General features: G+C 43.4%; 4 protein-coding genes across 4 annotated transcripts in view; 1 reads left to right on the forward strand and 3 right to left on the reverse strand.

The window, feature by feature from the left end:
* The window catches only part of gabra6a (gamma-aminobutyric acid type A receptor subunit alpha6a), a 32539-nt gene extending 23727 nt beyond the window's left edge, over positions 1-8812 (reverse strand). The window contains exons 1-6 of the mRNA XM_063189723.1: positions 8708-8812; positions 8019-8086; positions 6099-6319; positions 4540-4622; positions 3795-3938; positions 927-1079 (exon numbers count right to left, since the gene is read on the reverse strand). Of these exons, the coding sequence (XP_063045793.1) occupies positions 927-1079; positions 3795-3938; positions 4540-4622; positions 6099-6319; positions 8019-8027 (610 nt within the window). The 5' untranslated portion in view covers positions 8028-8086; positions 8708-8812. The remainder of the gene's footprint in view (positions 1-926; positions 1080-3794; positions 3939-4539; positions 4623-6098; positions 6320-8018; positions 8087-8707) is intronic.
* Positions 1-19817, reverse strand: part of sfxn1 (sideroflexin 1) — a 192315-nt gene that overhangs the window by 106833 nt on the left and 65665 nt on the right. The window lies entirely within an intron of this gene.
* On the forward strand, positions 9628-11940 carry nudcd2 (NudC domain containing 2). The gene is made up of 4 exons (XM_063189725.1): positions 9628-10033; positions 10166-10214; positions 10419-10570; positions 10838-11940. Exons 1-4 carry the CDS (start codon positions 9845-9847, stop codon positions 10919-10921), a joined length of 474 nt encoding a protein of 157 aa, XP_063045795.1. The 5' UTR covers positions 9628-9844; the 3' UTR covers positions 10922-11940.
* On the reverse strand, positions 11176-17563 carry ccng1 (cyclin G1). The gene is made up of 6 exons (XM_063189724.1): positions 17384-17563; positions 16156-16416; positions 15572-15825; positions 14571-14649; positions 14140-14250; positions 11176-12450 (listed from the first exon to the last, which is right to left on the reverse strand). Exons 2-6 carry the CDS (start codon positions 16414-16416, stop codon positions 12259-12261), a joined length of 897 nt encoding a protein of 298 aa, XP_063045794.1. The 5' UTR covers positions 17384-17563; the 3' UTR covers positions 11176-12258.

Here is a 19817-nt window from a genome sequence, read left to right on the forward strand (position 1 = left end):
ACGGCCTGGCTAGTTTGATACACCATTCATAGGGAATCGGCCAAAATGATGGGTGCACCACCATATTCCAAATGACTTGATTTTGATTACCTACAAAGCGGATTCCAAAAAAGTTGGGACACTTTGTATTTTGTGAATAAAATCAAAATGCTGGCATTTTCAAAACATTCAATATGTTAATAAGGTAGAGCATTATGTACAGACAACATATCAGTTGTTAAAGTCAAGCAGAATTATTGTTTTGAGGTAATTATGTGATCATTTAAAATTTCACCCTTGCAACAAATCCCCAAAAAATTGGGACAGGGCCAATAAAATGCTTTTTATATTGGATAAGACTAAACACAACACAAGGGATGAGACTGAACAGTTAAATACTTTGACTGATGGCATAATTGTACTCAAATAGATATTTTGATGTCCAAGACATGATTTCAGCAGCTCAACTGGTAGGTGTGTTCTTCAACTTGTTTACTTAAAATGAAAATAGGGTGTGACATATTCAAATGTTCTATCAAGCAGCTTCGCAGCTTCCTTGACGGAGGTCTGCACTCTCTGAGTGCATTTCTATTTTTTATATTGTTTACAGAATGTTCTGCCATTAAGGAAAACGCTGTATTAGTTTGGACAAGAGGTCTAAACGGATACATCATTATACGTTGTCATATGTATCCTCATTAATGTGGACGGGGTCGTAGCCTCTTACTGCAGATGGGGACGCCGGCGGGCCTATTCACTATTTGCTGAAAATACTCAACTACATCAAAACAACATGTCTATGACAGTACAGAGAGCCTTAAGTAACAGATTAAGACAGTCATAACAATTTTGGTGACAGTAAGGTTACAACATAGGCTCTGCGCTAAGGGGTTCAACAGAGCACCGAAAAGTGAGCTAAAGCACATCTTGCTTTAGCATTAGCCTACCAGCGACAGTGCGGGCCGGCACCGACTCTTTATTGATCCAGAAGCCGACTTGGGACAGCACAACCACCATGATGAGGGGCACATACGTCTGGATCAGGTAGTAGCCCAACTTCCTCTGCAGCAGGAAGTGCACCACCTGCACAGAGTAATGACCTGGACACAGAACACATGGCAAGAAAAGGGTCAAAAACGCATTAAGTGGAGGGTTTTTTTTACAAACTTTGGTAGAAAAGGGTAAAATGCATAAAATAGAGGGGTTTTTTTTTACACACTTTATCCCTATTGCCCCCCCTTAGAGGTCCCGACCCTCCAGTTTGTGAACCACTGCACTAGAGCTTCACCCCAGGGCAGAGGTGTCAAAAGGAAAAGGAAAAGTACTTTTGTGGTGTAATTATTACAACACTAGCACATGGCATTGCATAGCTATTACATCATTTACTCCATTGTACCTAATGAGAGAGATAGACTGTGTTATTACTGGAAAACACGGAAAACCTAACAAGGACCCACTGCAAACTTCATCCAACCAGTGCAGAGTTAGCTAATCGTATGACAAGTACACAGGTCTACTGGTTACTCAGATAAGTTACTTGTGTTGGAAGGAAACAGTGTTTTACTTTTACTTTTGACACCTCTGCCCCATAGACAAGTATGCAGGTAGACAAATTCTGAGGCACTCAAGGTTACAATTTTTACTTTTTATTCCGCTACAATGCCTACGTGCTTCGGCCGTTATGGCCTTCTTCAGGGTGTATGAAGAGCAGGCCACATGTATGCCACTTTTTAAAACAGTCAGGTTGGCCACATGACACAGGTCACATGATTAGCAGGTCACATGATTAGCAGGTCACATGAGAGAATAGGCACGGTCAACTTTGATGCTGTCGATCGATGCAGACAAAGCACGTGAGCGAGAACTTGTCACGATGTGGGTGCTGTTTAACATTCTGCATTTAAAGTCGGCCACAAATGTGCAGGAGACGATGAGCTCACACCAGTTTATTACCTGTTTAAGTATGCATCGCCAACTGAGTTTATGAGATGAAGGGGCTTGAAGGCTGTCAGTTACGAGAGACAACATAGCAGATAAAATGAAGAATAGCTGAACAAAACAAAAAAAAAGTGAAGGGGAAAAGAGAAAGCACTTGAAAAGAAAGACTAAAAAGAAAAACAGAGGGAGGAAAGAGAATAGAAGGATATAGAAAAAGAATAGAATCGGAGGAGCACTCCATATCTGTGAGCAATATTCAGTCCCCTTCTTTCTTTGATATGTTAACTGGGCCACAATCCGATCTTTTGGGTGACTGCCTGATCCCCTTCCCTCGTCACTCTTTTCTCTTCTCTTCTCTTCTCTTCTCTTCTCTTCTCTTCTCTTCTCTTCTCTTCTCTTCTCTTCTCTTCTCCCTGCTCTCTCTCTCTCCCCCCATCTCTCTCTCTGTGTTTTGTTTTATTCTCTCTCTCTCTCTCTCTCTCTCTCTCTCTCTCTCTCTCTCTCTCTCTCTCTCTCTCTCCCCCCATCTCTCTCTCTCTCTCCCCCCCATCTCTCTCTCTCTCTCTCTCTCTCTCTCTCTCTCTCTCTCTCTCTCTCTCTCTCTCTCTCTCTCCCTCTCCCCATCTCTCTCTCTCTCTCTCTCTCTCTCTCTCTCTCTCTCTCTCTCTCTCTCTCTTCATCCTCCGATCCTCTCTCTCTGTTTTCTCTTCTCTTTGGTGGTTCTGCTCACACTTCCTGTATGCTCCAGAGAGCTGATGGGTCCGCTCCTGTGTGTGTGTGTGTGTGTGTGTGTGTGTGTGTGTGTGTGTGTGTGTGTGTGTGTGTGTGTGTGTGTGTGTGTGTGTGTGTGTGTGTGTGTGTGTGTGTGTGTGTGTGTGTGTGTGTGTGAGTGTGTGTGTGTGTGTGATATTCCACTTTTTTGCCTGTCCAAAATAGTCCTCTCTGCATGCAGTATGATCTGATATGCCGTCTGCACTGAAAAGTAGTCCTACATTTCTTTTTTTGGTTAACATGGACAGCACAAATTAAACCATCCAAGTGGGCCCGTTCAACTGATGGGAGAGAAAAAAAGGGGAGAGCAGCACTCTCAGGGTGGCAGTGTTCAATAGGAGCAAGTTTCTCCTGCACTATTGCCTTTAATATGACAGAGACAGCGCAGAGCGGCAGGTAATTAGCGGGGAGAGAGTTGCCAAAGGACCTTAGCCGGAATCAAACCGCAGTCAGCTGCGTAGTAGACGAGTGCCCTACCGTTAGCGCCACGGCAGGGCCCCCTGTACCATGTTTGATACTACTGATACTACTGATTATCATCGACTTTCAAATCTCTTCGAGACTTGGTCTGACCAAGAGCACAACAATCAACATTCCCCAAACGGCATGGTCGACCCGCCTCCCTTGGTTTGCTAATGGTTGTATGCTTCCCGACAAAGTGGGAAGAGTTCCCGATTTTTCAGGAGCTCAGAAACGATTTTGTATTGCTCTTGGCCTGACTGGAAGCAACGCTAATGGTGTTGCGTCACAAGGATGGCCTGGAGGGCACGGCCTGGCTAGTTTGATACACCATTCATAGGGAATCGGCAAAAATGATGGGTGCACCACCATATTCCAAATGACTTGATAAAAGAGGAATTAGAATTCTTGGCATCTGCAATTTTTGTTTTTACACTTTGCATCTGCAAGTGATGTTTGCTCTGATTACGTCCTTGATTGTAAGTCGCTTTGGATAAAATGTAATGTGATTTAATAGCTACATGGCAAAGCATTGAAAACATGACCCATGTAATGGAAACACCCAGAAAAGCCACATGGACAACAGGATATATGATAGCTGAAAACATGCACATTCGAGTGAGCGGGTCAGTGTTTGTCATCATTACCTGTATGGATCTTGTATATTTCGGTGAAGAGGGCCTGTCCAACCATGTCATACTGGAGCAGGCTGTTGGATTCAGGAGGCAGGTCTACCGAATTCTCAAGCCCTTTCCTCCAGGTGTAGACTATCTCCTTGTTGGTGTAGGCATCTGGATGTTTTTTTCAAAGGAAAACAATTGCAAAAAGTCAACTTTCTTAAAGCATGTTTGTAGCATTTTGCCTTTATTATGACAGAACAGCTCAAGAGGTGGACAGGAAATGATTGGGAGAGAGAGATGGGGTATTGTTTGGAAATAATGACCTTGGGCTGGAATCGAACCAGGGTTGCTGGAAAAACAGCACAACACCTTAGGCATTTGAGCCACAGTGGAGACCACAAACAAGTCATCATCTTACTAAACTCTCACGCAAGGAACACCTGTTGATGTCACCCCTCTGTAGAAGATGGACGTAGCCATCAAAACATGTCAGATGAGGTAAAATCAACAAACGTTGTCTCTGAGATACAATCATTTTAAATAAACTATTACATGGGCCAGCCGTGGCTTAGTCGGCTGAACACTGGACTGCTACACGGTCGACCGGGGTTCGATTCCCGACCTGGGTCATTTCCCGATCCTCCCCCGTCTCTCTCTCCCACTCATTTCCTGTCCCACTCTTCACTGTCCTGTCTAAATAAAGTTGCCCCCCCCCCCAAATATATTTATAAAAAATAAACTATTATACTAAGCTAACTGGGTATGTACTTACAGCTTCCGAAGTATAAAGGACAGGCGTGTCCATCCAAGGGGAAGTCATGTAGCAGCATGGGACACTCTGCACTTATCGTCAGTCTGTGATTACAAAACAGGTACGACCATTAGACGGAGAACAATACAGACAAATGCACTGTCTCCAAAGAAGAGAAGACAGTCGAAAGTAAAAGTAGACGTGAAAAAACAACACTGCCACAGTTTCCTTCCAACACAAGTGACTTCACTGAGTAGCTGGTCTACAGTTACTGTAGCATGAGCGTAATTTGAGGAGGGGGCAATGGAATACTAGCCAGGCCGTGCCCTTGACGTAACACTTTCAGCCTTGCATCTAGTCAGGCCAAGAGCAATACAGTATTGTTTCTGAGCTCCCGAAAAATTGGGAACTGCTCCCACTTTGCCGGGAAGCATACAAACATTAGCAAACCAAGGGAGGCAGGTCGATCATGCCGTTTGGGAAATGTTAATTGTTATGCTCTTGGTCAGACCAAGTCTCGAAGAGATTTGAAAGTCGATGATAATCAGGCCATTTGAATAAATTATTATTATTCCTATTATATTTCTGCCTCCCCTGATGCAAATGTCAAACTCTGTTTATGTACTGTGCAGACCTGTGAATGTGTCTTACGATCAGCTGATTATGAGGTGGTTGGTGGCAGAGTTTTAGTTTTCAGTAACACTGAATTATAAGGAGCCACGGTATTGCACTGTCATCGTGTACATACTGTATCCACCTCATTACATTAAGTACCTTGGAATAAATGGTGTAACAACTATGTAATAACATGTAGCTCTGCACTTATGAATTCATATGCAATAGACTATGTGCAGGCACATTTGAACTATGATGGGAAGGAGAATCTGTTTGTAAAAATTATTTGAAATATGAGGATTAAGTGGGTGTATGGACAATTTTAGTTCTTTTTTAATATTGAATATTTAAATATTGAGTTTGGCCTGCGACTTTGTTCCAGATTTTGATTTTGGCCCTCGGTCAATTTGAGTTTGACACCTCTGCTTTAAGGTGTACCCACTTTCTAATTCACGGTTACAAGAACTGCAACATTATTTGGGTAGCAGTTGGTAGTCCTAATTCAGAAGGGCTATGGACAGCCTAACTAGAACTACCAGCGGAGTTGTATAAAGTAGGTGTAGAAGTAGTCTTACAAATAAAATCACAATACTAGTGGTATGACACTACATGGTTTCAACTAACCAGTGCTTTCCCTGATCCTTCTCCACGATTGAGGTAACCTGAGCATGCTACCGTGCCACCGCACTGCTCCCTTTCGGGCGTCATTGGGGGCTGCCCCCTTGCACGGGTGAGGCATAAACACTTGTGTGCTGTGGATTGCTGTGTCACAATGACAATGGGAGTTGGAGTTTCCCATTTGGGCTTTCTTTCTTTCTTTCTTTCTTTCTTTCTTTCTTTCTTTCTTTCTTTCTTTCTTTCTTTCTTTCCTCAGTGTATAGAATGCCGAAACGTGTCTGTGATTTAAAAAAAAGTTTATGCATGGTGCAACCTTTTCTTGCTTTTCGGATAGTCTGCATGTGTACCTCATGGTGTAGAAGACTGTTCCGTTCTGCATAATGCGGAACATCTTGTTGGGCGTGGTCATATTATGGGCGATGGACCTCTTGGAGTTTCTGAAGAAGGTGTCCGGCGTCCAGATCTTGTCCACCATCATGTTGTTGAGTCGCAGGATCTCAATGGGGCCTTCGAACTTCAGACGCTCGTCCACCCACATTTGCCGGAAGAACATGTCCATTGTGTACTCCTGAAAGGGGTTTGAAGGCAAGGGAAATGCTGATGAAGCATATGAGCAGGGCCGCATTAATACACAGGCTAGATATGGCTGCGGTCTAGGGGCCCCACCTGCCAGGGGACCTCTGATTGGCCAAAAGTGAAAAAAATTGCGGAAATGTGACAGGGTCCAATATTGAAAAAAATAATGTGTCGTGTTGGGCAGAGTTGGTAGACATGTTATCCTTAATTCCTAGCTCGTAATTATGACACTGTCTGTGTACATTTGTGGTGAAATTTGCCTTCCGGGGGCCCCACAACAACCTGTAGCCTAGGGGCCCCAGCCCATCTTAATGCGGCCCTGCATATGAGGTTTACTGCTGAACATCAGAACTACAGATATATAAAGAGACACATTTTACTAATATTGCACAGCTTCAAATAAACAAGCTGATGGTGACTAAATGTTTTACAATGGAAATAATAATAAGCAGAGACAAGTTATTGAAGACAGTAATAGAATGATTAATGCATTTCAGGTATGTCACATTCAAATTCACACAGAGGGCCAACATCTACAGTAAATGTGGGACTACAGTACATCATGGGTCAAACTCTACTGTGCATGTACAGTATTCAAAAATGGCCTACAATTATGCATGGATGCACTTCATGTTTTGTGCCAAACTACCATAATTAAAACATTTTAAGCCATTTTTCTTTTAATCATGCATTCCCATTATGCTGGACATGGTAGTTCAGATGTAAAGGCACATGTATTCTGCTGTATATATATAATATGGACAAGTGGAAGATTTCCCAACTGGTCCCCTTGTAATGTGTTGTTACACTGTGTGCTGGGCCCACTCAGACTTCCTATGAGACTTACTGTGTGGAACAATTTGCATTTGAAATGTTATTGTATCTTATCTTATGTTGTCATGGTCTCAATATGCCTGGTGGGAACGCTGGCCCCTGGGCCAAATACGTAATCAGACAATACCAAACACAATCAGAATGTTTTTGTTTTTTTAAGATCGTTTTTGGGGCCATTTGGGCCTTTAATCGTGACAGGACAGTGAGATTAACAGGAAGCAAATGGAGAGAGAGAGAGACTGGGAAGGGTCCTGGGCAAAGGACCCGGGCCGGAGTCGAACCAGAGTCGCCGGTGAAGCAGTGCAGTGCCCTACCGCTTGAGCTACGGCAGGGCCAAAAAAAATAATCTTGTATTGATTAGCTGATGGCCAGTAAATACACAGGACTTTCGCTCAATATTAAAAACCACCCACAGTAGCTGAGGCTGACCCACTGAGGGATGGTGAGCTACCGGTACTCAAAAACTTGTTACGCTTTCCATAACAGGTAACATATTTTTTCATAGCCTCATCCTTTAACCCAGGTCTTTCAGAACACCATATCAGTACAACAGACCAGGCACAAACACATGAAGACTGCGAAGCGAGCCAGATTTAGGCTTTGTGAGATAAAAATAGGCCCGCAGAGAGAGAGAGAGAGCAAGAGCGTGCGCGAGGGAGGGAGAGAGAGAGCGAGAGAGAGGGCTTCCCTTGTGCTACCGTCCCACTCTGACTATAAAACCATAATGCTTTGTATGTGGAGGCTAATGGATAATTTAAGAGTTATGCGAACACGGAATAAAAGCTTCTCTCTGCGCTCAGCTCCTCTGACAAATCACCAAGTCAGGTCAGTGCAGTGGGCGGAAAAGAGTCTCTTACCATTTCCATGTCTGACACGGGACCGAAGCTTGTGACAAATATGTCTGTTTTAACTTCGGTGACATCCACTGAAAACAAGGGGGAAAGGTACAGTGGTATTTAGAAGGCAGTTGTATGAGCGGAATCGTGACCTTTGAGAACATGTATTTATTAGAGTGAATTCAGGGAAATGGGGCCACTTTTTTTGCATATTAGTGAATGGAAAAAGTGGCCCAATTTATCTGAATTCACCCTAATAGGTCAGGGATGGGCAACTTGAGGGCCGCAGGTGACCTATAGCTAAAACATTATTATTATTATTTTTAATGACAAGATTTACTATTGAATCAATCCGTTGTAATTATACAGTTGGCTGATACAAAACATCCCTATTCCGTCCAAACAATATTGTCAATTTTTGCTATATGTCTCTCAAATTCTGCGAGTTTACATTCAGATCGGTGGTCATGTAACCCTCTGATGGTGGCGCTGAAAAAATGTGGGCGTCCTTATCATGAAAGTTGCCCATCCCTGTAATTCCTTTCTAACTTCTTAAACAAGATATGTAGTGTCTGTCACTGTCTGCTTTGAAATGACACGAAACTAAAAGATACAGTTCCACATTTCAGGAAGAATAATATAGTTTTCAGTCATACATTCCTTCATTTGTCTTACACTGACAGAATAGATAGATGCTTTAGACACTTTACCTCCAGATCCTGGTCGAAGTCGGTTGTCATATCCATCTAGTAATCTATCCAAAATACGTGTGATGTTGTCTGCATCGATCTTCGAGTTAATTACGCCACCAAAACTAGAAAATAATAAAAATACATTTCATGAGAAGAAGAGGCCACTGGCTAAGTAAATGTTGTGATGAAGGCTTGTAGCTTAAAGATAGCTGGGAGGATATTGGTGATAGAAACAGACATGAACAGGCCTACAGTTTCAAATCCAGTGTTTGACCTAAGACCTATATGGTTTTGACAATAAAGCTTAGACCCTGACAAGACATTTGCAATGAAATAAGTCTGCTGACTATAGAACTATAACTGAGTCTAAGTGTATGTTGCAGAAAACAAGTATCATTTCCTACCTGGACAGCGCCAGTAAGATTACAAAGCCAAACATTCTTGCTGAGGATGGTGGCGATTTCAGCTCAATATTTAGGCTTCAGCCCAAACACGTGAAGGTTCTCATCAAAAGGTGGCCTTCCTTAAAATGTATTCCATTGACTTGCAGTGACATGCAGTGTGTGGTGGTCTGTAGAACTGACTTGTTCAACGTACGCTAACGCCAGGAGACAAGTCTCAAAAAGTGCACTAATCTATTTAAGAGATTAAAGGGAAATCCGTTCACTGTTGAGGCAACTTTGTACGTCTGGAAGACACTTAAAATATCACATTGGGATGGTATGCAAGAATACATCCATATTCAGCCCTGGTTTAAAAAAACAAAACAAAAAAAAAAACATGACAGTCCATCTGTAGGCTACCATTTACAACTTAACACATCTTGGTGTCAGAAGGGGAAATTAACTCAGTGCAACAGCAGATGTCACAGGGCTCAAGGGCAAGAGTTTTGACCTGCTGTAATGACCTGTACTCGCCACACCACTAGGCGGCAGTACATAGATGTATGGTTAATCAGTGCATTCGTGAGAGTAGTGAAGGAATAGTCAATCACACTGGTCATGATGAGTGTGTTGAGGGATGTGAAAGAGTTATTCAATTTTGCTGAAATGTTTGATTGAGAGCAAGTAGACTGTAAATACATCACGGTGTTGTTTCAATACAACGTTTAGACTATTTTAGAGCGGTGGAAAACCTCTGCGTACAGCGAGAAACATGTCAGCACACTTTGAAGAGAAAAGTGGTGCTGTTCCCTGCAAAACACCATGGGGATCATGGTACCAAACGATGGAAGAGGTTTTTGTAGAAGTTGATGTTCCCAACGGGACGACTGCTAAAGAAGTGAAATGTTCTCTCGGTAGTAAACAGGTAGAACTGCGCGTCAAAGGACAGGAGGTTTTCAAGGTAGGATGACATTCCAAATAGGCTAACTGGCTAGCTTAATTGATCAGCCAGATTGTCTTCATTGCATGTCAACAACTCGTTGTATGTCGGTTACTTTGGTGTGTTTTCTTTATGTCTAACTTTTTTTCATAGGGTAAATTATTCAGCACTACTGTGGAAGATGAAGCAATGTGGACGTTGGGTACGTGAACAATATTTTGATGGTCACCCCTTTTGAATAACTAGCCATTCTGTGTAATAGATATAAGGGCTGTGGTAATACGCACAGCCAGTTCACTGCTAAAACATTTTCAACGAGTAGCACGAAAGTGTATTTGTGAACACTCTTTACATTACACCACCTTTCGCCTGCTATGTGTGGAAATCATTACCTCGTTCATTACAGAGGACCGGTGTCTGATCCGAATCGTGCTGATGAAGACGAATCGAGAAGCTGGAAACTGCTGGACGTCGCTTCTAGAAGGCCAGTATTGCGCCGACGCGTGGGTCCAGGACCAGATGCAGAGAAAGCTGACGCTGGAGCGGTTCCAGAGAGAGGTTAGACACTTGTCATACCGTAATTCACCTAATTCATTCCCTTTTCTACAATAAGCTATGCCCTCTGGAGGCATGAACTAATGTGTTAAAAAAACAAAACTCATCCAATATTAAGTCCATGTAGAGATTCTATACATATCCTGTTCACATCATCCAGCACAACAGTGTAGGCCTACCTTCCAGTATTTTCATTGCACTTCTGAAGTATTCCAGAAAGTATGGACAATATAGCATTAAAACATTAGTATTGATTTCATTGCTCTACAGAATCCTGGGTTTGACTTCAGTGGTGCAGAAATATCTGGAAACTTTGCGGGCGGAGGACCCGACTTCTCCAACCTTCAAAACTGACAATGAAATGGAGACTGGTGTTATCCATGTTGCCTTTGGAGCACATCACAGGAATTGACAAAGGACTTTCAACAAATCTTCAAGGATCGTTTGTTGGTAGAGGTCACTGGTGTGACTACAAAAGCTTCAGATCATAAAAGATTCTAATGGTCATGTTGACTTGGAAAACACATTTTTATTGAGCCACAAGTGTGTTCCGTTTTTTTTTATTTTTTTTTTTAAGATTTGTAATAAATAGGCTTGATAAAGATTGCTGCTTTTCAATAAAACTTTTATTGAAAGGTACAGTTGAAACAAGCTTCTAAATGATTTGTTTGCAGGCTTTTCCAGCGATCACTGAATGAAACTGACAGTCAAAAACATGCCATTTCCTTTCAAAAAACCATTATTCATTGGAAAACAGAACTCAGATTGGTTAAGTCTTCCTTCAGCCAACTACTTTATTGGTTGTAAGTTGTCCATCCATACATTCTCAAATCATATTGAATTTCACACGCGCTGTTAGTACCTGTAGCTAACTTAGTATGTGATCCAACACGTTAAAAAGAAATAAAAAAAAGAAAAAAAAAAGTTACAAAACATGCATCATAGCCAACTTCACTCAGATGGCTAGGCCAAAAAAAAAAAAAAAACCTTCACGTAAGTTTTTTTCCATTTTAAATTCACCTTGGGTAGGAGTGTGCATTAAGACAGTTCAGCAGCCTAGGGTGGAAGTTAAGGGTTTTGGGCCTGATTTCTTGGTTCCCTGATGTTTCAACGATGTTCACAAAACCCTTCTCCCTCCTCTTCCACATGGTGGACTGAGGACCTAGGCGGTTCCATACTTTTTAATTGCTTTAAAACAAAAACCGGCGCCAATCGCAGAGCGCAGATTCAGGAGAGAACATACTGTACATTAGTGCGGCCAACACTCCAGCTAAGGGAGCGTTGCCTTCCAACCCACTCTAAACTAGATTATCACCAGTCAGTGCAGATCTAAAATAAATAAAGAACACTAGAAAGAGAGAGCGAAAAAAAAAGCGATAAAGCCAGGGGGGAAAACAAACAGAAAAACTTTCCTATAGGTTACAACCCTCTCAGTGAGTCAACTCCAACAGCTGCACCCTATGTAACAGCCCCAGCCATGATTGGTCGTGTGTAGCGACTTTATCAGATGCTGGGACAGTTACAGCAGCTCCTGGAGAGGCACTTAGTGAAAGGGGCGTGTAAGAGATGGTGCTGGGCAAGCAGACAACACAAGAGCCACGTTTACAATGTTACCAAACAAACAAAAAAGTTTAAGAAAAAAAAAAGCTGGCTCAGTGCTTGGCATGTCAGTTGCTCAACACCATCGCATCTCAACAGGCGGACTCGGGGATGGTTGGCATGTGGGTGATCTTGTAGTAGCTGTGCTTCAGCGTCCTGGCCGTTCTGCCGGAGATGATCCAGCGGAGCTTTTGGCCGTTGGGTCTCGAGCACCGCCTCGACGAGTACTCGATGAGGCACTTTGATACCAGCTCCCTCACGCACAGCAAGTCACCATCTTTGACCTGGAAATGAACGCAAAAACACTTCATTACACTCAGCTTACACGTTCATCGATTGCAACTTATACAGGGTGCTAGTTTCAGTCCCTGGAGCAATGTGGGGTTAAGTGTGTTGCTTAAAGGTACAGGGTTCAGATATGGAGGCGTAGGGGAGGTTGAAGGTGGGATTCAAACTGACAACTCTCTGATCCAGGCCACAACTGTACACATACAGACATCACATTAACTTATGTAAACCCCAAACAGCTGAACAGACAAGCGACAGCGTGTTGGGGAATTTCCTCAGAGAGTGACAAGCAATGTGAAGCAACTAGGTCAACGCAAGCATTACTGATTAACTGAAGTCTTTTTCCCCACAGTCAGCCTTGTGGCGAAAGTACAGGTTACGCAACATGAAAGACAAGGCCTCTCTTGCCTCCCAGCTGTCATCACAGGCCAAGTGTTTGGCGCCATTTTGTACTAAGAGTGTAAGCAGAGCTGTGGCTATATGTGCGTTCCAATATGCAACCTTGCTTCCTCCGCTTGTGCTTGTGGCCTCGTACCAGGAAGTAATATGTCATGATGACATCACTGACAACAACATTATATTTCAATATCTTGCAAAAGCTCAATTGTCAAGTTATTTTTTCATTTGCAATTGGGATAGTGAATGAAAAACAGTCCCCCAAAAGTTGTTGTGGCTAGGCTGGCAGCTGGGAAACTTCATTGTTTCTCCACGGAGGAGGAGCCAGGAGGCGGGGCGAAGCCACAAGCACAAGTGGAGGACACAAGGTTGCATATTGGAACGCACCCTATGTGTAAAAGCAGGTTCCCAACACGGGAATCAATAAGGAATTTTGCATACAAACAGGGAGAGGGGGAACCACAGGTTAACAGGAGACAATTTGATTAATATGTCAAATATCTGTCCAATTACTTTTCCAATGACTTTAAAACTTAAAATGACCAAATATTAATGGGCGGACAATGTTTGGAATATGACAGTGGTGAGGTCGTCACAAAAATATTCTTGCCTCACCAAAGGGGGAGCCCTACAAGAGAGTTTGGGAGGCTCTGCATTAGGTAATGTTGGTAGAGTTTTGACTCCTTAGGTAATGTTGTAGAGCTTTGGTTTTGACTGGAGAAGGCCAGAATGCAAAAGCACATTGGAGTCTGTTAAAAGGGTAATGCAACCAAGCCAATGCAATAAAGGGTTCCGTCTGGTTCTGTACTCACACCGGGCCATTGTATTAGCCAACGGTGGTAAGAGTGCAGTGCTATATTCACACCAAGCCATTGCATTGGCTAATGGTGAAAGAGTGCTGTACTGTACTTGCAGTGTCGTGTCGAGCAGTGCTGTACTTACACCAAGCCACTACAATAGGCTAATACAGGGGTGATGGTGAAAAAATCCTGAGCCTGAAGTTTTCCCCCTGCTCTAATGACGACGACAAGATACTGCATAGTGACGTAACGTAGGCCTATTTTGACACATTATTCAAACATTTAATAGCCTGTGTATGACCATTATTCAAGCCTGATAGTAGAAGAAACCCCTGAACCTGTAACACTTTCTGAGATAAGAATAACATAATGGCTAATTTTTATCAATGTTTTTATTTTTACAAACTGTCAAGCCGGAAATCAGGCATGCAGCCTGAATACCATCAGCCCTGCTAATAGCAGTGTAGTGTCGAGTAGTGCTGTACTTACACCAAGGTGCTTCTGGATGTCCTGCAGGGCCTCCAGAAGGCCTTCGGCACTGCTGTACTCGTACTCTTCCTGGACCTCAAGGGCCAGCACGGCCAACGCCAACAGAGATGGCTGCGGGGACAAATAATACATGCAGTTTATGGCACCAGTATATTACACCTCAAATACAGAAATCTGTTTCTGAAGGGCCATGGTTAGAGATGCACAACAAGCACAACTTGACACACCAGAGTGTCAACAATGACTCAAATTCCCTCAAATCTGAAAAATTAAAACATCCCTAAAAATGAATTGATCACTAAGGCTATTCAAGTGGAGATTACACCACAGAAATTGACAGACATTGACGGACATAAAACGCTGTTTATCGCACCAATGCACCATGATCCTTCAGGAGCTTGAGCTGTACAGAAAGGAGACTTGCAACTTACCTTAACTTTGGAGAAGGCGAAGCAGCAATGGCATGCTTTCAGCTGTGACTCAAGTCTGTCGAGGTTGAGGACGTTTTTGCTGAAGAAACAGAAGACAAAAAAAAAACAGTCCTTAATTTTTGTTTTAGCTTACCAGAAGAACTTGTTCTAGACAATTAAGCACTCCAGAAGTTAACATACAGCAGTCGATTAAGTGGTCATCTTATTCCGAATAAGTCTTATCATAATGTACCACAGCATTCTATACATTAGATTTCTTGAATGGTCCCATAATTAAGAGTGACCTGGTTATAGACTTAGAGCACAAGGATGTTAGTCATGCATTCAAAAAACAATTTATTGTGATCATTTGAAAATAAATGTTGCCATAACAGTCACAGTGGTTACTTAAGCAGGTGTAAGTGGGTCAACACTCTGTCTAGTCTGTCATTTATTGTACAGGCAGATAACCTGCCCAGGTTATACAACAGAGTGAAGACTGGTGAGATAATCTCAGAGGAAGGAAAAAACTAAACAAAAACAACCTCTCACCAAGGGCCCCCTAATCGCCTACATGGTAGCAGTGTCTCAAACAGGTGTAAGTGGGTCATGGACAGACACACGCAGCAGGGCTCTAAATTCACACCAGCCAAACGCTGGTGAAATTCCAGTTTGGCTGGTAGCGAAGAAAACAAACTAGCCAGCCACTTTGACCCATTAGTGACTGTGTTTGACTGGCAACATTAGCATCTTCTAGTAGTCATTTTGGCTGATGATGGAAAAATAATAATTTGGAGCCCTGGACACATGGATGGACACACAGACAGACCGCATGGGTGTAATTTTAGGTGTGGATGGTGGGGACATGTCCATACTACTTTTGAGATTAACCTAGCTTATCCCCACCACCTTTTCCAAAAAAAATAATGGAATGAATAGTTGACCCAGACAATTTACCATAATGTCTCCAACACTTTCAAAGCCAAATATACACCTTTGGACGGACGGAAACACACTCTCACCTGTCTCCTGTGACCTGCTGCTGGATGCGGGCGTGGAAGAGCCGCAGGAAGTGGAGCGCGGTGGGGGCCTTCACCTTCCAGCACAGCTTCTCCAGGACGATCTTCTCCATGCGCATCATGTCCGACACCGTGAAGCGGTTCTGGCTGATGCGGATCAGGTCGTTGGCCAGAGGGACGTTCTTCTCCTCCTCCGAGGACTTGATGGCAATGTAGAAGCAGCACAGGCCCACGCAGGTCAGGTGTTTGGGCTGGATCTGTCGGGGAGAAAGAAACATCAGCAGCAATATTAGGAGGACTTATTTCTGTAACCCCTCGACTTTGATTTAGTTCAACGTCTATTGTCTGTATGCGAAACTTACAATTGTTCATTATGTACCGGTACATGATGTGTTAACTGTTTTACACCCTAGTTAATTTCCCTGCAGGGATCGATAAAGTAACTTCCCAACTCTACTTAATGTGTATGAAATGACCAAAGCATTTGTCTACTACAAAGTAATGTGCATGTTGAATTTGATCACACAATATAATAATCAACAATGAATGATAAAAGGCTTCTGATAACTATTGGAGATCATTCTTACCTTCATCACTGCAAGGAATCTATCCAGCAGGCTGACAGCGAGAGAGAATGTTTCCGAACTGAATCCAAAGAAACGGGTCAAGGAGAGAAGGTCTCTCACTTCATACTCCCTCAGTTTGACCGTCATCCTGAGCCCATTGTCCTGGGCTGTCTCGATGAGTCTCAGGCCACTTAGTTTGGGCTGGAATCGACCCTCCTGGTCAACAAAGTTCTTGAGCTGAACAGCAAATGGCAGTGTTGGTCCTGGCAATGTGTCAATCATCTGTGAAAGGCAAGATGGAATAATGTTTTTTGTTTACCATAATATGGAATTGAAGCAGAATGTTTGAATTGACAGGCAACACTGGTGCCCTCTCTGAACTTGTCTAATGGAAATAATATTACTCAACTGTGAACGACTGGTTAAAAAAAACTGTCTTAAAATTGTGTGCACCTGACTTCTGTTGGTCTTTTAGAACTGCTGATTGGCGTTGTCACGAAACACCTCACTCCAACCATATAATATACAGACAAAACAGACCAGGGGTTCTATACAAAATCATATGGCCACCACGGATTAGCTAACCAAATGCGGATCAACTTCAGTTTATTTGGACATGCACGCTGTGCAATGGACCGGGGCGCAACCCCGGCGCAACATAAACATGTCGGGGCATGTCCAAACTAAGCTGGCTGACACGTTTGTGTCCTCAACTGTACATCTACCCAGGCGTGAGTTTGAAACTTTTTTAAACAATCAAATCAGCAGTTTTCAAACTAGCAACGTCAAAATGGCCTGCAGAGCGCACAGACAGGCAAAGTTTGCTACTGCGTCATAGGAACAGCGACCGCCTGGTTGGTGAGCGGTGTCATGTCTGGGCATGTCCCTTTCCTCGCGTTGCCCTTCGCTTCAATCGGCTGACTCAAGTTCGAGAAAATGCGCTAATAAACTACTATACAACATCGTTGAGAAGAGCGAATAGACATTATACACTGTACAACAACTGTAATCAATAGCCTAGGCCTACATTAGTTGGCAGCGAGATTTAGGCGGCCAACTTTGCTTGAAATATTACACCGCGGCCTGGTCGCCAGATGAGTTGAAAACAAACCACTAACATTTCAGTACGCAAGAAGCCTATATTTTCAATAATATCAATCAAATCAGCAGACTGATCATCAAACATGTATTAAATAAACCTATTAAATAAACAAAACTTTGGTAGAGTAATTGAAGTTTCAAGACTCACCTTCCTGGATCTCTGTTGGGTTGCACTAAATGCGGGGGGAAACTTAAAAGGAAATTAAAAATACAGCTTGATAAACAAAACTAAAACAAAAAGTACATACAATATGTACTCAGGTTTAAAGCAATCTTTTGAGCAGTCCCTGCACACCCCTAACCCTTGGCGTCAGGCACCAGAGCGCAGGCTTGTCGCCGCCTTTATAGCTTTTTCTGAAACCATGCCCAAACATAGAAAGGAATCATTGGCCAGTGAAAAGCCAAAGTCCCGTATTCATCTGCGTTCGTTGGTTGAAGAGCTATCAGTCACCCACTAGGGCCAGCCCCCTTTCCGGCGAGAGGCCACGAGGGAGGAGTCGGCCACATTCCTCAATTCTCACATGAGAGTCCGCCCTTGACGTCAAGTCTTTCCCATAGCGAGTGTCTACACCAGACACCTCTTACCAAACTGCATTGACTCAACAATTGTCAGTGAGCTGCACTATGATAACCTGCACCACCCCAAAAATCTTGTCGAGAAAGCATATGGAAAAGGATATTGTGCATTTGAGCATATGAATAAGGAAAAATAAGTCGATTGTAATATCTGCCAATAGGCAAAACCTCAGGATGCTAGTCAAAAGGTGGTATTTGCATACTGTTTTAGAATAACCCAGTCACACATTGTGAGGGTACACCTGAGCTTTTACCAGCTTTTACAAGACACTTGTTGCAGTAGTTATGAATAATTGTCTGCTGTGCTTTGCAGAACTACGCTGCAGCAATAGCCTAATTTTGGGAAGGCCACACATCGTTAGGCCTATTCGCTACACTAAATAATGCATGGTGGTTGTTGATGCATAAACGCACAGCTTGTTTAAAAGCAAAACGTTTGGTGACACACACAATGCATGGCCACATGTAGCCTACAAACTAAGTGAACTGGGCACTAAAAAAATATGATGGGTGCTTCCTTCATGGTGCATGATAATGGTGCAATGCTTCATGAATTAGGCTCGTTCGTGACAAAGCAGTGCATTCTAACCAGAATGCATCAAACTGGCAAAAGTGTGCATGCCCACTGCCTAGTCACGAACAAGCCTTTGCTTCCATGGTGCAAATTATATTAGGCTCATATGTGACGAAACAGTGCTGCTTTTGCTAAGCAGCGAGCATGCGCACTTAACCAGTTTGATGCATTCTGGGGGGGTGTCTATGTTCCCACAGCCCATTGGTCCCACATCACTAAGACTTTTAACATTGATTTTATGGCCCATTGGTCCCACAGCCCATTGGTCCCACAGCTTGTACCTGCTGGCCCATGTTCCCACATTTCTAAGAATGAATTCAAATGTAGGCCCTATGTCCCATGGCGGGGAGAAAGGCATGTTCTCTTAGTTTACTCGGAAATGTGGGAACATGGAGTTGTGGAATATAGGGAGTATATATGAATACTTTCTTAAAAATGTGGGATCATGAAGCAGCAAGGATAAGCTGTGGGACCAATGGGCTGTGTGACCAATGGGCCGTGGGGAACATAGGGCTGACCCCGTTTGAACATGCCCGTTAAGCATGTCTGAACATGCCCATGTGGAGAAGAACCATTGAAGGTGAAATGAAGGAGAGAGATCCTTTAACTGGAGGAGCCCCATTGAAGGCCAACAATTGAGAGGGGACCCTTTATACGGGGAAGCCGACAGTGGGTGGGCCAAATTGTCCCGTGGAAAGGGGGGGGGATTGGATCTTCATTACTTTGGATATATTGGGTGGGGGCTCCTTTGAGAGGGGTATGTCCCAGTCAAAGCTGTCAGCGGCCCTGCCTTTAACCCCCATGCCACTAGTCACAACAGGGACAAAGTAACCAAGTGAGAATCCGCCTTGAACGCAATGACAACAACAAACTTGCAATGTGAAATGTGTGGTGCACTGTAACGGAGGCCAACTAGTAGAGTGTGGTGTGTGGAACGTGAGTAAACCTCCCTCCTGAAAACCTCATACAGTCTCGGTAAAGCTGAGCTATCGGACTGGTCCTTTAGTTCAGCGGTGTCGTACTCTGACTCCCATACCCGAACCGATGCATTGACTAGAACAGCGGTGGGTTTGCGGCCCTTGAGGCCTTTTTATCCGGCCCCCGATGTAATTTTGATGTTATGCAGCTTCACATGAAACATGACATATTTTGTATGGAATATTAGAAAATACATTTACAATATAATTACGTTATATTCAGGGGGCCTAGAGGGTGGGGTTTGTTTTAAAGATGGCCTCCTTCGATATAGGCATAAAGTGCACAGGGAAATCCTGGTTTGTGTTCATAGTACGGCCCTTGGAGGACTTTCACGGCCCCCGGATGAATTTGAAGTGGCCCCTCGAATGAAAAAGGTTCCCCACCCCTGGACTAGAGGGTGGCGAGTTTGCGGCCCTAAGGGGGACCGACTGTGAGGGAACACCTCGATTAGACC

This window comes from Engraulis encrasicolus, chromosome 23 (assembly GCF_034702125.1).
Source record: "Engraulis encrasicolus isolate BLACKSEA-1 chromosome 23, IST_EnEncr_1.0, whole genome shotgun sequence".
Classification (NCBI taxonomy): Eukaryota; Metazoa; Chordata; class Actinopteri; order Clupeiformes; family Engraulidae; genus Engraulis; species Engraulis encrasicolus.

What these genes read in the sequence shown, in the direction of transcription:
- nudcd2 (XM_063189725.1), top strand. Translation starts at nt 9,845, where the DNA reads ATGTCAGCACACTTTGAAGAGAAAAGTGGTGCTGTTCCCTGCAAAACA. An exon ending in AAGGACAGGAGGTTTTCAAG is followed by an intron (nt 10,034 to 10,165) that starts GTAGGATGACAT and finishes TTTTTTTCATAG; the next exon opens with GGTAAATTATTCAGCACTAC. An exon ending in TGAAGCAATGTGGACGTTGG is followed by an intron (nt 10,215 to 10,418) that starts GTACGTGAACAA and finishes CGTTCATTACAG; the next exon opens with AGGACCGGTGTCTGATCCGA.
- ccng1 (XM_063189724.1), bottom strand. Translation starts at nt 16,416, where the DNA reads ATGATTGACACATTGCCAGGACCAACACTGCCATTTGCTGTTCAGCTC. An exon ending in GATTCCTTGCAGTGATGAAG is followed by an intron (nt 15,826 to 16,155) that starts GTAAGAATGATC and finishes TCTCCCCGACAG; the next exon opens with ATCCAGCCCAAACACCTGAC. An exon ending in TCGCCTTCTCCAAAGTTAAG is followed by an intron (nt 14,251 to 14,570) that starts GTAAGTTGCAAG and finishes TTGTCCCCGCAG; the next exon opens with CCATCTCTGTTGGCGTTGGC.